Source organism: Excalfactoria chinensis, chromosome 1 (genome assembly GCF_039878825.1).
Source record: "Excalfactoria chinensis isolate bCotChi1 chromosome 1, bCotChi1.hap2, whole genome shotgun sequence".
Classification (NCBI taxonomy): Eukaryota; Metazoa; Chordata; class Aves; order Galliformes; family Phasianidae; genus Excalfactoria; species Excalfactoria chinensis.
This window is the reverse complement of record NC_092825.1, coordinates 11106731-11123115: the sequence shown is the minus strand read 5'-3', so window position 1 is coordinate 11123115 and position 16385 is coordinate 11106731. Positions and strand designations below refer to the sequence as shown.

Below are 16385 nucleotides of genomic sequence, written 5' to 3'. Positions count from 1 at the left end.
ACCTGCTATCTTCAAATTGAGACAATTTATCTGTAAGGGATGGTGAGTTCATACATCCTACTTTTTGCAGAATATCTAAACAGATTAATTCAATTTAAAGCTCCTGTTGATTCAAATTTAGTTAGTCTTCATATTTCTTACTTGTGGCTACTTATTGCTGTGCTGTGTAAGCACCTGGAGTAATGTGATGTGGCTTAGTGGGCATGGTGATGGAATGATAACTGGACTAGATGATTGTAGTGTTTTTTTCCAATCCTGATGATTCTGTGATTCTATCATCCCATAATACAGTTGAGGTCAGTTGTGGAAATGCACCCTTGACACAGAGCTTGCTTTGGGACACTTTAGGTTAAAAAAGAAAAAAGTGTTATATTAAATATCACTATTAAATATCACTGCTCATAGGGAATAATTGCTCAGGTAGTAACTGATTAGCAAAATGAAAAAATGTCAGCTTACTCTGTGCAGATGTTGTTTTCCCAAATCGATATTAAAAAGTAATTTGTATGGCACATATAAGCTAGTAAAAAATCTGTTCAGATTCTTTTAATGACGCTCTCCACTTTCTATGCACATAAATTCACAAAATTTATTAGAAGAAGACATAAATTTTTCCTGTGGAATAACTGGTAGAACAGTCAAGATTGTTTCTAACAGCCCTTGCTTTCTTTGAAAGAGTATTAAAGCATTCACAGAGCAAGCTCCAAATTTTGTTTTCTCCTGTTCAGTGCTAGAGTGAGCACAGAATGATGGATGTGCCACGCTGTGCGACAATCCACTTTAAATAATAAAAGATAAAAGCCATCTCGTATTGCTTTTCATGAAGAGCTGAAAAGGCTGATGTTGTAGTCACACAGGTGGTCTTGTTTTTTGTGGTCTCAGCTGCAGAGTTGGAAGCACCCCAACAGAGTGTTTAAATGAAAATCCCCGTGTGGAGTCCACAGAATTTTCCCCATTTTCTGCCCCATCTTTGGCTCACTTTTGCTTAGAAAATGTAGCAAAGAGAGAACAAGATGTGGCATTTTCCTGCTTCCTGATGTTACAAGCAATACCAGTCTGAGTTCCCAGAGATGTTCTTTCAGGTTCTCCATTCTCTTCTTCAAACACTGAAAGAATATACCTCAAAGCTTTGGAAAACACTTTGTGAAAAATCCAGCTATGAAATATGCAGTTATTCCTCTTCACTGAAGAAGAAATGATCTGTGCAACGCCAAATTTATCTGGAACTCCACAAAGTACCTCAAAGCCTTTGTGTTTGTCTATCTTGCAGGAGTCAAAACTTTTCCTAATTATCTTGGGAAGCTTCTTTAGCTTGTGAGATTGTAGGGACAACCTTCCTCCTTTTGCATTAATGGATATTTGCAGTTTCTTTATAATTGATTCTAGAATGCCAAAATATTGAATAATTTGTGCATACCTTCAAACTTTGAAAAAGCATAAAGGCAGCTCACAGCATCAGTATCTATTGCAAAATGCAATAACTCCTTCCACTTATGACAAATCAAGTAATTACTTCTTATCTTTTCAATGTCAACAGTGGGATGTGATTGTGTCACTGATTTACATGATGAAACTGACTCCTGCACAAAAGCAGCAGAGAGCTACTTTGAAAACTGCAGGTAGTTTGTTCACCAAGATGATGGCCACTGTATCTGCTACTGGGCATATTTAGAAGCACGTATGACTTTATTCTCCTTTTTCATTTTCCATGTTTGAATTTGCTTCTTATCCACTATGTGCTCTCATTTCATGGCTAAGTAGTTTCCATAATAGCTATAAATTCTACAAGCAAAACACAAATTAAACAAAATATTTATCAGGATTTTATTACCAGGTATGAGATTACTTTGAATGCATAAGGAAAAGGATGATGACATTTATGGCAATAAAGACTGCATTGTAGAGAAAAAGGTAATTTTCACCCATCGTTTGAGACTAAGCATGCAAAATGGGGGGATTAGGAGGATCATGACAAAGCATAATCTGAAACTGAAGTTTGAGTTTTACAACTCATCCATGTAAATCTCTGTTTTGATACTGAGTTCCTTTGTCACACTTGTTAATTATTTGACTTTATGTTTCAGTTTATCTCAATATAAATAGAATATATTCACAGGCATGCAATAAAATTTATGAAATAGACATCTAAGATGTGATACATCTCACCAAGTTTTAAATGTCTGTGATGTCTAGATCCAAGATAATCTGAACTCTTAACTAATGCTAAAAATAGGAGCTCCTAATGTGTGGTCTGAATTACCCTAACATTCTGCTCTGTAGAATTCTTTTATGTCTTAGAAATATCTCTTTCTTGGCACTGAGCATACAATACTGCTTGTTGCTCTGAAAATAATGCCTCCTACTTATTTCCATAGAAACTACAACAGAAGCAGTGAGCGCAGTAACACTCTTCAATGGAGAAAATTCTCAGCTACAGAAAACTATTTTTCAACACAGTCACCACCATTAACTGCATTTTTGCCAGTGATGAACAACATCCTGCATTTTGCACTCATGAAAATCTGTACCAGCAAAGGTGCCCCATCGTTGCCGTCACCACTGATGAAATGCAGAGCCTGCCACCTCACTGTTCTCACATACACCATAACCATTCAGCAAGAGTCAATCAATGTTAAAGGGTGCAATTTTATCCGCACAAAGGAATTCAGTGACACATCTTTGCTTTATACACACCACCGTGCCAGATGCCATTTTGTCAGACTGCCCTCTGCTGCCATCTGTCATACAGTAACAAAATGTAAGGGAATATTGGTGGGAAATTTCAGTCTCTACTGCAATATCTCCATCTACCTCTCACACTGTGGACAACATAATAAAACAGGAGGCATTACTTTCGGAGCAGCCCACGTACGTCTTGCAGGCATTTATGAAATGAATCCCAGCCAGGCTGTGTTGAAAAGAAGAAAATCTTACTGTAATTGTGTGTGTGTTCCTGTGATTTTGTGTTTGAGCTGTTTGAATGTATTCAAAATACTTCCCCACTCTGGGATGGCAATTTGTAGCTTCAGCAATATTATTCCCTTTAATAGAGTCATTATCTATAATTTTACAGGCCATAGGGAGATGTGAAAAATACCTTTTGTGGCTTTATCTGATGAGATTCAAGAGGTGACAGGAACTACACAAGCCACAGTTATGACATTTGAGATACCTTCATAGATGTAAGTCTTTCTTTTGGAAAGCATCTTTATGCTTACAAATATTTAAAGTGGTCTACTCCCGCAGCATTTTCTCCTTCAAAGGTTCTGAGCAGCCAGTGTAACTAGAAGCAAACTATGTTGAAGTTTCTCTATAGTGTCAGTACTATTGTTTTGAAAAATTTTATGTGGATTCTGCTTCTTTGAGAAACTTAGTGCCTTATGCTGAAAAATCCACACTCCTTTTGAAGAACCAAACCACAAAGACAAAAGGCAAGGAAAGTTTCTTTTTGTTCTGTGTTACCTGACTGCACAGCAGGAGAGCTGAAACGAGCATTTCAAAGTGTCTCAGTACTTGTTTTATAGGAAATGCAGGGTTTGGAGCACAGGCAGAAACTGCTGCTCCTTTTCTGGACGAGAAAGGAATAGGAGGCTGTGGGTGGGCTGTCCGTGGGGGAGCAGGGAAGTAGTGGAGGTGAGAAAACAGAGTTAAGAGCTTCTGTATTTGGAGTATAAACGAGATGGAAACTTTCTTTTAAGTGGAGCACGTCTGTCTTCTTTACTAGGGATGATTGTGGCAGCAAAATGGGTGGATGGGCACAAAAGAAGTGAGAGCTGAGATGTTCAGCACTGCACCACCGAACTCTAAGGTTCCCTTCTGCCTTGTAGGCTACTCAGCCTCAGGCTAGGTTCTCCTTCATTCCTGGAAGCTTTGAGAAGTGGTTTGTGGGGAGGCATAAATCCTATTAGACTGACACATCTGGGGGTAAATGCTTTTGTGTTTGCAAGCCCTGAAATAGAGGCAGCTGCTTTGAGGCTAAGTGCAGGCTGAGAGCAATTGTTAGCTGGACAGAGAAGCATCTTAGGAGGTGGTACACAGAAGGAAGCATTTCAGTCTTGCTCTTTAAAAATAGCAAGTACTTATCCCTTCACAAGGTATCCAGCTATGAGCATTTGTTTGACTTCAGATAGTAAAGCCAGGACAGTCCTTTGCTGAAAAGAAATTTGAAAGAGCTGCTTCCTCTGTGACAGTTCACTGCATAATGCCTATGGCTGGGGGGCAAAGGACTCCTTTCAGAATTCCCACTCTGCTGGGTTTTTGAGCTGAGACATAAATTCACATTTCTCACAACTCATGCAAGTATTCCTAACTGTTAGAGTACTAGATATTCTAAGTCAGTGCACTCTCCCTCCTTTAGGTGGAAATCATTCCATTTTATATAAATGATCGTCTTCTAGACGAGGCATTTGAGCTGCACTTTTTCCCTTGAGAATGTCATAAACCTCCAAACTGCAGAGCCAAACGCACTCCCAGTGACTACTTAATTATCCATTTGTAATGAAAAAAGCATTGAAGGAGAAATCAAGAGAGACTTTCAGAGAACGCTTGAGCAGCTCTATAGCCAGGGGCACTTCCCCCAGAGGTGGGAATTGCCATCAGGTGCTACTGTCCTAAGCAGGCAGAGATTTCCAGATTTTCCACAGGTGCCAATTCTCTGAAGGATAAAACAGACTGTTTCCTCTACCTCCTAAGTGGTTTCTTTTTCGGCTGCTTTCAGTGGGTGAGTTTAAAGAATCCTCACGGCCTGGGCCATACAGATTGGACAGGGAAGACGCTTAGGAGAATGTGAGGCTGGAGGCTCTGTGGCCTTGTTTTTGGTGCACTGGGACAGAATGTATGGCAGAGCAATGCCAAGAGTGACTTCAGGCACAATTGCGAGTGTTGGCAATGAAAGTGTCATTTTGATACTGAAGTCCTTAAATTTAACCACACCTTGGTTAGCTTTGAAAATCCATTCAAAATCTCAAATAGAGTCTTTGTGCTTCAATCTGCACTTTGTGAAGTATCTTTTTTCAGAATACAGTGGATTTGTTTCATTTTACAGGAGGCATCAGTAAACTATTATATTTGATACTTTGATATATTTGGTACTTTGATATTTGTTGACAGTTTCAGCATAGAGGATTTTCTGTGTTTCTTAGGACCATTTGTTAGTTAGTGTTAATGCCTGAATGGCAATTGTATCTTTCTGTATGAATCTGAATACAGAATATATAAACCTATCAATTAGTTACACATTTTCTTGGAAACGGTTCACAGTGGTAACACAGAACTCAGATTACCCATATAGCTGTGATAATAAAAAGTTAACAGTATAGATCTGGAAGGTATCAGAACTCACTAACAAACCACTTACATCATTATTATGTTATATTGTCAAAGTTATTCTGAAGAAGTACCAAATCTGCCTTCCCTCCTCAAATCATTTTATTTACATACACATCTCACTGTTGTACCAAAAACCATACCCATTTATTTTTAAAATTGTACATATTTTATACCTGTTTTCATCTGTGATAAATCTAAGTAAACTTTATCTGGTATTTTAGTTAAGGGAGCGTTTACTTCCAAACAGTATAAAGCTAACACGGTTATGCTAGATGCTTCACGTGATGATATTATCTAACATGGAGCACAGACTTCAGCTCCCAGGTAGGGCCATTTGTGTTTCTGGAAATAAATGGCAATATTAATAGTATCTTTTAGACTTATATATATATGTATACTGCCTACGCTGTACACAGTTAGGCTTAGTCTTGCATAATTTGTCTTTTAAAATCTTTCAAATGCTGACAACCTGAAAACCCTGTCTTTTTCTGTAGATGGACAAAAAACCATCATGCTATAGCTGCAACACAGTCTTCCTATAATCATGGAATCAGAATAGCCTGGGTTGAAAAGGATCTCAAACATCACCTAGTTTCAACCCCTGCTGTGTGCAGGGTTGCCCGCCACCAGACCAGGCTGCCCAGAGCCACATCCAGCCTGGCCTGGAATGCCTTCAGGGATGGGGCATCCACAACCTCCTTGGGCAACCTGTTCCAGTGTGTCACCACCCTCTGTGTGAAAACCTTCCTCCTAGTATCTAACTGAAACCTCTCCAGTCCCAGTTTAAGACCATCCCCCCTTGTCCTATCACTATCCACCCTTGTAAACATCTGTTCCCCCTCCTGTTTATACACTCCCTTCAAGTACTGTAAGGCCACAATGAGGTCTGCATGGAGCCTTCTCTTCTCCAAGCTAAACAAGCCCTGTTCTCTCGGCCTTTCTTCACAGAAGAGGTGCTCCAGCCTTCTGATCATCTGGGTTCAGTTTTTATTATATTACTATGCATTATTTTTTTCCTGATTTTTACACAGAATTTAGACACATAACAAAGAAAGTTGGGAAGAAATAACTCACAGGCTGTCCAGGCTCATCTCCTCCAAGGATCCTGAAGCCAAAACCAGACTCCATTCTTCGAAGGTGAACATCCAACTCCTTGTAATCAGGACCTGGTTTAAAGGGAAATGCCACTGAACAAATCATTTTGTTTTGTTTTGTTGTTTTTTTTCCTGGAAAATTTTCACCATCTTCTCTCCCCTTTTCTGTTCATTGCACATGACTAATGGCAGCCTGGTTAGAGCTGGTGGAAACAATGGGACACGATGTGTTGTACACAGACAAGGTAGAGACACTTGAAAATGTAGGTGCCCTACGGAATGATTATGTTCAATAAAATACATTAAACCCAAGCTATAACACATTCACAGGTGAACACTACTGGAAAAGTATTTCCAAAATAGAAGTTATAAAGGTGCCTTCTTCCTAAGACTGACTGCATAATATTTTTCTGTTCAGCCACCTCTGGCATTTAGTCAGTGTTTTCCTTGTAGTTAAAACCTGAAGGAAACAAGCTGAAATGGGAGATAAAGATACATAGAAAAAATTATCAGTCCAACTTACAAAAGATGAATAATCATTACAGGCCACACACACAGAAACAAGTATTTCTTTAAATATAATGTAGCTTTTAAGCAATCCACTTGCAGGGATGACCTTCAATAAATAATTTTCATGAAAGCTATCATTGTAAGCCTCCGAGTCTTAAGGTTTGAATTGAAAACATCATTTACTTGAATTCCACAATGCTACTCAATTAAGGTCTCAGCAGCTTTATAAATCATTAAATCTGCGCTTCCATATGCCTGCATAACATGCCTGTAAATATATGTCTCAGTTCAGGAATGCAGAATTTTTTTAAAAAATCATTTTCTTTTGAAAGTATCCTTAACTTTATTTGAACAAGCAAATTGTTTTGGGTCTTAATGCCATCAAAACACAAAAAAGAACTTTTAAATAAAATTTCAAATAGTATATAAATGGAACCTTAAGCAGTTGAAGGATTGGGAAACTGTTTTGACTGTCACTTTGTCTGAATAATCAGAAACACTTTGAGCTCATCAGCAAAAGCAGGACAAGTTATGAGCACAAATTTTACTCTAGTCTATAGTGACAGCTTTTGTTGCATGTCAGATTGTTGTCAACCCAAAAGACAATAAAGGTTGAGTAGGTTTATTTCAGCAAACTGTTCCTAATGTCTCCAGTCATGCCGTGTTTCCTCAAAGGGGTGGGACTACAGATGGCTGAAATACTGTGCTTCAGCCACTCTCATTTACTATCTCCAAAGGGCATCAGTGGACATCTCACAAACTGCAGGGTTGGACAGATCCCAGATCCAGTTTGGAATTAAAACTGATTTGGTTTATTCAGATCATGCAAAGACAGACACAGAACTACATGCAATGTCTCTATACTATGATCATGCCATAAAAATCCTCTCTAGAAAGCAGCATGGTACATTGCCCCAGCAATGTATATTGCTAGGAATGAGACTGAATCAGTCCCAAATACTTCAGCTGGTAAAATGCACGTATTACCACTATAAAAACAAACAAACAAACATACTTTTCATATATTTAAAGAGAAACCCAAGCAGATCCTAGCAGCTTATTATTCTGACTTTCTTTCAACTCATTTGATGTTTCTCAGCAGTGAATAAGAGAACATATGAAGTGTGTATGTTAATTTAATGCAAAGATTGTTCAAAAGCTGTGAGGTAAAGGAATTTTCAGATGAAAGCAATACTCCATCCTTACCTGACTTGCTTATACAGCAAAGAACACAGCTTATTATTAGGGAGATGACCTTGCAGATAGACACAGTAGGATCTAACAGTAGGTCTTAATGTCAAAGGCACTGCTTTCAGCAGTTGGCTACAAATTAAGCACTGCCTTTTTTTGGTGCACACATGAGTGAATATGCAGAGTTGGGAATACATTAAGAAAGTATAATAAAGGTTGGTTGTGAAAAATATATGCTCTGGCACATAGATGAAGAATTCACCCACACATATACATTTACAATGCTGATCAAAACCAATGTCAGCATCACACTCCAAAATAAGAGGCAATAATTTTTTAAAAAGAGTCTATTTTTCTACTTGTCTAGAATGGACCAGGTAAGACAGGTTGGTCATGAAAAGGTATGTGGGGATATTCTTCTTTTCTGTGTTCTTACACAGTTTTGGATTAACTAACTGTATCCATACCCTTGCTCAGAAGAACCTTTGTTTCCAAAGAGGTGAAAGTCTATAGAACCTATTCTCTGCCAGCTCCTCTCAGGAAAGTGAGTTGCCTTTAAAAATAATGCTCTTTATTGTCCCATTGAGCAATAGAAATGGAGTGGAAAGAGCTATCTAGCCCATCATCTGGTCCAGCTCCCTGCTATCACTTTTTTTTTGTAAGCTAACAGCACATAAACTTCTAGTGGAGACATAAAAAAAGAATACATTTTGTATCTGAGCCTCTTCATGGCCTTTGCCATTAGGTCACCTGCCTCCTCCAGCATTTTTACTGATTTTACTCCCCACAATAGCACTTTTTTTTTTTTTTTTTTTTTTTTTTCACTAAGATACCGTATTATTATGTCTACTGACTCACTAATACACCTGAGATCATTTCCTCCATTGCTGGTTGTTTCAGCCTTTTGTTGGTATGACTGCCATCACACATGACTCCATTGGTTGCATTGATGCCTCTCCATTGGAGACAACTATTCCATAAATGCCTGAAGTCACATACCTGAATATGGATTTGACTTCCACCATTTGTTTTTGTGCTTAGGTCATTAATAAAAATGAAACAGAAGAGTTACTGCAAGGCTTTCTACTTACACTACCCCTTCAGATCAGAAATTACTCTTTTAGTACAACTGCTTATCCACTTTCTAGAAATTTGTATTTATACTGTGTTAAGCGCTGTCTTCTCCAGGCTAACATGGAAGTGCCTCAGTTACAAGTGGCATTCAGTAAAATGTCTAACTGAAATCTAGATTGATTAAACATGCATCATTAGTTTGGTACAAAAAATCAGTTACCAGGTTACTCTATTGCAAACAAACGTTGGTTTTTGCATTACATCTCAGTCTACCACCATACTGGTAGTTAATTCTCTTTAACTGAAAATATGCTGTAAAGTCTTGCTGATGATTAAATATTTTTTTTCTCCAAATGCAAAGCTACACGATTTGTTCAATATGACGTGTTCTTACTACAGCAGCACATTCCTTGTAGATTTACTAAAAATATCCACTATCATATGCTAGCTATTTCAATATTCCTAAATGTACAGTGGTCAAGTACTCCTAACTGTATGAATGATTACATTTCCTCCAATATATCTTTAGTGCTTCCTTCTCTATGATTCTGGCATTTTTTGTCATCACAAAGGATTGTTATATAAGCCAAATTTTGCCTTTTCTTGCTGGAGCTGATTTTCAATTGATCATACTCACAAAGAAAATTACTTATACTCAAAGTAAAATGACACTTTTGGGCCTTGCAATATACAGAAAACTGCTGGTTAATATAGCTTTGTTATGGAACCTCATGGTTTGTGCCAGACTGGAAGAAATGAACAGGTCTGCAGTCATAGCAGTCAAGCCAAATCTAAATTAGTGCAGCCTCTTACAGTCTTTTCCTTCCACCCAGTATAAATTGTCTGAATATCCTATGTCCTACCTGATTCACTGCAAAGAGACTTTTAGCTTGAAGTCAGTATTACTGAATTTATAATACAAGTATCTTGCTCAAGAATAATTTTCCCTGTCCTCCTTTACTTTTCTGCATGTGTTCACTGGAAAAATGACTTTAGGTTTTCCTGTTAGTAAATTTATTGCCTTTTCATAATTATAGCATCTAGTTTATTTCTTTTCCCTTATGTGAAAGAATACTCTTTAAACTAATCATTTGGCCTAGAAGAGACAAAACCAATTCTCTCTGCTACATTACTAAACCAGCTGGCTCCCCATGAATTTAAGAGTGGTATTGGAAAAGCTGCAATTTAATGATTGCTGCACAATGAGGATGATAAGGAGCACTGAGAAATTCTGATTTTTGGTTCCTGGCAGAGACTTTGCTTCAAATGTAAAGGCACCAGAACAGATTCCCACTGAACAACAGTGAGATCTTGTAGGTACAGATGTGATTATCAACTCCTAGGTACATTTCTGTGCTGTACTCACTTAAATTCCACCATGGATTATACATTGATAAGTGTACTTGAAATTGTTTCTAAAATGTGTGTAGAGAAAATATATTTTTGACAATGATTAATTCATTTTCTGTATGACTCAAGTTGCACAAATGCCAAATGATTTTTACAGTGATAAAGATGGCATTTGATGCTATACTGTAAGTGTTGAGAAGGATTTTCTTTTTTAAATTAAAACTCATCTTCAACACTGCAATTAAAGCAAAGACAAAGAGCTTGGTTGTAATAATTTAATAGTCTTTCTGGATGTTTCCTCTTCATATTTATAGAGAGGAAAAGCCAGTAAATATAGGTGTCATTAGAAAAATAATCAAAGATTTCAAAGAAAGCATTCAAACCTATTCAACCTATAAACTTTACTGCAGTATGCAAAATCAGCCCCAAATCATATTTAAGTTAGGAGCCCTGTGTAAGCTGTGTGGGGCTAGAATAGACTTCAGAGGGACTGTCAGAACAGCCTTCTTTGTATGAGATTCCTTGTTTGAACTGTTCATTTAAGATTACACCAGGAAATGAAACTGCTGTTTTTCAGTCATATCCATTGCCACTGTACAAGACTAATGTTGATTCAAAAACCAGAAAAAGTTTTCTTTTTTTTTTAAAGATTTTGCTTTCATGTTTTTGCAGAATAAGATATAAGTACAGTAGAAATAAATGTTTGGCCCCGCATAATAAACCAGTTCTGTTCTTTAGCAAATTATAGATTTGATTTCATTTTTTATGCAAAATAATGCTTAAGATAAATTTTGGACATGAGCTATAGAGAATTAAGTTAAATGGTGAACACTAGCATGCAAAATCAGATGTAAAACACTAAAACGTACACAAAGACTTGCTGAGGAAAAATAAATACTTCTTCTTGCTCAATATACAAACCCACTGCATAAAAAGATTAAGACTTAGCATTCTACAACACTGCAAAACTCATACAAAGATAAAATGGTGACTGGTCAGCCATGACTGGCTACAATCTAGAGAAATGATTAAAGAAAGAAGAATTACTCAAACATAAAATGAAGGACAATTAGTTTACAGGACAATGAAGACTGAATAATACTTGCCAGAGGAATCCACTCGAAAACCAGTCCTGGGCAGCACTTGTTCTGAATAGGAAAATGGGGAATCAAAGATGAAATAAATTTCTCAATTTATTTAAAGATGCAGCATCGCTTTCTCTGCTGTATTTTGAATTACCAAAGGGCAATTTCCAATTTTTATTGCGTATCTTTTTTCTTTCCTTCCTTCCTGACTTTATAGACTTCATAGATAGAACATGTATATGTTTCTGCTACATTTAGACATCCCTGCCTATTTCAAAGTAAAGTGAAAGAGACAGCATAATGATAGCATTCTTTTAACAGAATATTGTTTATGATGAAGATAAAACTGTTAATGCATTTATAATTATGGAAGTTAGTGATTATATTTGTGCTTATTCACGCACAGCAATAAAATGAAATGTTTAGCGGCTGTGTTTAGATGATGTGATCATTGCTTCTATTCAACTCAACTACAAACTGTCTTTTATCATCATGAAGAACAAGATTTTTCCAGGGGCCAATAAAAACAAATGGTTGTATGTAAAGGCAAATACAGGTGAATTCACTTTTCCTGAAGTTTCAAGGTAGCTGCATTTTGCATGCAGTGTACTAATCATTAGTTTGTTTTCACACACAGCTACCTTGCTGGCATTAGAGGAGTCAGGAACAAATCCATAGCTAAATTCACTTTTACATTTGTTCTGATGATTTTGACATGCTGTAGCAGACTTTGTGTTACGATTCCTTCGGTATTCAGATTGAAACGCAAAGCATCCTACACCAGAAGTTATTTGCATTGGCCTACTGAGAGTAAACAGGTAAATAAAACAATAGCATGTTAATGTGACTAAACAAAAATATAATTACCAGTCACATTATCCCAAAAATATAGATGCCACCAAATGCCTTATTTCTTTATTTTTTTTAGTAAATGTATTTACATGACTGACATGTCCTGCTCATGGCTTCTATTTCAGAATGCCGATACCTTGCTTGCCTTAGGACTAGAGAATTGAGTGGACAGAAATACCCCTTTGATTATTGGGCTCCAATTATATTCGTGTTTAGCTGTTGTCTCATAAGTTGTGTCATGTGGGCCACAATGTTTTAGTTTCTAGGTGCTTGAATGTATTTACTTCTGAAGTGAAAGGTAGTTCCTTTACATGTTTTAGATTTTGTAAACTGATTTGAGATATCTCAAATGAGAGATGCTATCTAAATGTAAATTATTCCATCAGTACAACTCTTGAAAACCAGCACCTTGGACACAGATGCTGCTCTACCACAAACTTGGTGAAATGATTCTTTTTACTCACATCTTTTCAGTGATTTTAATGTACAGAAAGCAATTTCATCTTGATAGTCTCAAGCTGAGCAGCCAACCCTTTTCTGCTGGTCATCCAGCTAGAATTACTCTTATGAGCTGCTGTAAGATTGGTTAATTCTGTTTCTGGTTCTGCAGCCACACGCTCTAATATCCCTTAGGATTGACCTCAAGAAGCAAAGTGAACAAAGAAAAAATATGTTCAAATTGTGAAAAACTGGGGAACAACTTGTTAAGATTTTATTTTATTTTATTTTATTTTATTTTTGGTGTGTAAGTTAGCAGTATCATTTGGTAAACTCCTGATTGCACTCAAGCAAAAGTATCTGTCAATAAGCTAGTTTTCTTCAGAGCTGCTGTCATTAAGTCTTACCTGTCTTTTGATCCAATGTGGTTATCTTTTCTCTGGAGAATCTCATATAGAGTCTCTTAGTGTTATTTGTCATTACTACTCATAATATACCATTCAACATCTAGCATTTGTTGTTACTTAGAAATTCACAAATATGATACTTGTTATTTTGCTATGTTGAGCTGTTGAATCACGTCTAAAAGTTCCTAAACAGATGACTGCCAGAAAGATAAATCAAAATGCAGACCTTCATTTTTTGTAAATGCAGCAAAGCTGTGTTCCAATTAGGAGGAATCAGCTACCAGCAGTAGGGTCTAGGATCTTTGCAATTCTTTCTAGCACTTCGAAAAATAGAACATCATCTTTAAGTGTCTGGGCTCATGTGATAGGCAAGCTGTTAGCAACTTGTAGAACATGTCAAAAGAAGGATGAGATCCGAAGAACATTTAAGATAAAATAAGAAGTTTTAGTAGCAATATCTGCCCATGTCAAATGCAGGTTATAGGTAGTTCTTTGAAAAACTCATGTAACCCCAGGCTCAAAGACTCTAGAAACAGTTTCCAAGAGAAGGTCCACAGCCAGGCAGAATGCGTACCATTTCTACAAGTCCTGATGCCTTCTATCTGATAAGAACAAACCTGAACTGGTAATTTTACCAAATGCTGACAGATTCTAGCAAGATCTATTTTTTATAAAAACCTGTGATTTACTTTTTATAGGCAACTAACCTTTATGTATGGCAGTTAAAAACTTTCCACGTACTACTTCCTGTTCTGACAGTAAGTGCATTTTGGCATTTTCTAATATTATTTGACTACATTAAACTTCTTGTCTCCACTTCTCAGGAAATGTGGCAGCAGAAGGCATGTTTGGAGAGTGCAGCACAAAGAGACCAGGCTGCCCACCACCAAAACTATGAACAGACCTTTAAAGTGCATGCAGACAGCACTGCAAAGATAGAATGCATTACAATTTATGCAAGTCTTAATGAGGGAGATGCAAGGAGAGAGATGAGGGAGGCTATGTAGAGGATTCACCACTACAAGAAGAGCCTCTCCAGTGTCCTCTTTGTCCACACCCTACATCTTTTAGTTTCATAAAATTAAAACAGTAATGAGAAGAATGAGTTCTTTTTTTATAACAAGTGTCAAGAAATCACTGGTATGGCACCTGCATTAACTGGTTTTCTTCTCCTTTGCCTTTTTGTGTTTCTTTTAGATGTCATCTCAATAGATTAAAAAAACACAGCATCTGTGTAGACTGAAGCAGACATCGAAACGTTTCTGAAAGGAGTCTGTCTATCTCCAAGTGATCCAGCTCTGGTAATCTCAGGGACAGCCTTAGATAATAGGAACCTCCAGTAACATCCTACACATAGAGCCTGCCCTTCTTTCTGCAAACATGTCTTTTCCTTTCCTCTTTCCTTCACAGCAGCAGTTGAACATGTATATGAAGGCTGCAGAGCCCTCCAGGCTGTTGCATGGAGAGTGTGCAGCTGGAAGGGCAGAAGAGGAGGTGTTTTTGCTGGGACAGACTGTTTCAGCAGCAGCAGCAGCTCCAAGTGCTGTTTCACTGGTGATACTTTGCATGCTGGAATAGATGGCAGTGCAAAAGGAAGCTCCATATTGTGAGGCTGTTTGCTGCTTGTACGGACCTCTCCTGCTTTACCTCAGCCCATCTGCTCCATGTTGGATTCACCTGCTCTAACCGGTTCTTGAAAACTCCTACTTACTGTGGCTCTACAGGCTCTCCAAGAAATCCCTAGAAGTACTTAAAAAATATCCTTACATCTAGAGTTGCTTTCATAATCTTTATCAGATGTAGCATGCTGCAGTTTTATCCCACTACTTCTTAACAGTGTAGACAAGGAGAACTTTTTACTTCTCTTTTGTTCTGTAGAAACTTTTACATTTGAAGATTTCTTCTATACATTCCTTTTTCATGGGCTAATCCAGTTCTCTCTATAAATTGGATAAAAAAGAAATGGAGATTCAGACCTGCAAGCTCAAACAGTGGCTAAAATGCCAGTCACCTGTGAGATTACTTCTCTATCACTTCTAGGTAAGGAGGGAATTCACAGGAAATAGGAAAAAAGTTTGACTGCTTGATTTGTTTAGTTCTACTTTCTTCTCCTTATAGAAAGTGGTTAAGAGCTGCTTCCATTCTCTTTAGAGCTGGTTACCTCTCCTGAACCAAATGCGTCACATTCCTGTTATCCATCTGCCTGCAGGAGGTGATAACAAAGTTCCTAATTTGATAAGGTCTTGTTTCTAGAGAAAGGAAGATCTGTAGTATCTTTTATTAGACCAGCTGTTATACTGGAAATAAAAGACAAGCTGTTGGCTGTAGAATTGCCTATTAGAATTGCTATTAGAAGTCATTTCTAAGCTTCCTAGATCTTATTTCTAAGCATCATAATATAAAGTGAAATTTCTAGGAATTTCTAGACACTCAGAAGCAAGGAGAAATATGATCTTTCCTCACAGCTAAATCCAAGTCATGCACACAGTTACATAAGGAATTCTTACTTTTCTCTGGAGGAGCACAGGACACACTGGTTTGGAAAGATTTATGATACACCAAGATTTTGTCCATATCAGATGAAGGGTAAGTTTGTTATTAGAAGACAGGATAGTAAGAAGCTTGTAGGTCTAGATTATTGTTTAATTTAAAATAATTTACAGAATCTCCATGCATTTTAAGGATTCATAGTTTTAAACTGAAATCTGCAAAGTATTTATGAAAATGAAATAAGCTGTAAACCAGACACATTCCTGAAATGGAAGTGATGTTTCAGCTTCTCAGGTTTACCTATGCTTTAGGTAAAGGGGAGTTTTGCAGATGAACAGGATGAATATGATCACATAATGATGCCCTTTCTAAACATGATAGACCGAAGATGCACACAGGTGATGTTGTTCCCATTGGTCTCATGCCCTGCTCTGCAGGAGATGATAATCTGTGACCAATTTCCAATGCATGCAAATCAGTTATCTTACTTAAATTAGTACTTTGACTTCTAATGTACACCCTATCACTTTACAGATGAAAATCTATTTGTACACCCCTTAGTAAAC

The 16385-nt window shown here is 37.3% G+C and overlaps 1 protein-coding gene across 5 annotated transcripts in view; it reads right to left on the bottom strand.

Annotated features, from left to right (window-relative positions):
* MAGI2 (membrane associated guanylate kinase, WW and PDZ domain containing 2) overlaps positions 1–16385 on the bottom strand; it is a 694208-nt gene that overhangs the window by 65350 nt on the left and 612473 nt on the right. For 3 of the 5 annotated variants that reach the window (XM_072333169.1, XM_072333195.1, XM_072333177.1), the window contains exon 13: positions 6403–6494. In XM_072333169.1, the coding sequence (XP_072189270.1) occupies positions 6403–6494 (92 nt within the window). Of the gene's footprint in view, positions 1–6402; positions 6495–11653; positions 11696–16385 lie in introns of all 5 variants that reach the window. The other 2 variants (XM_072333162.1, XM_072333185.1) reach the window with 1 other exon arrangement.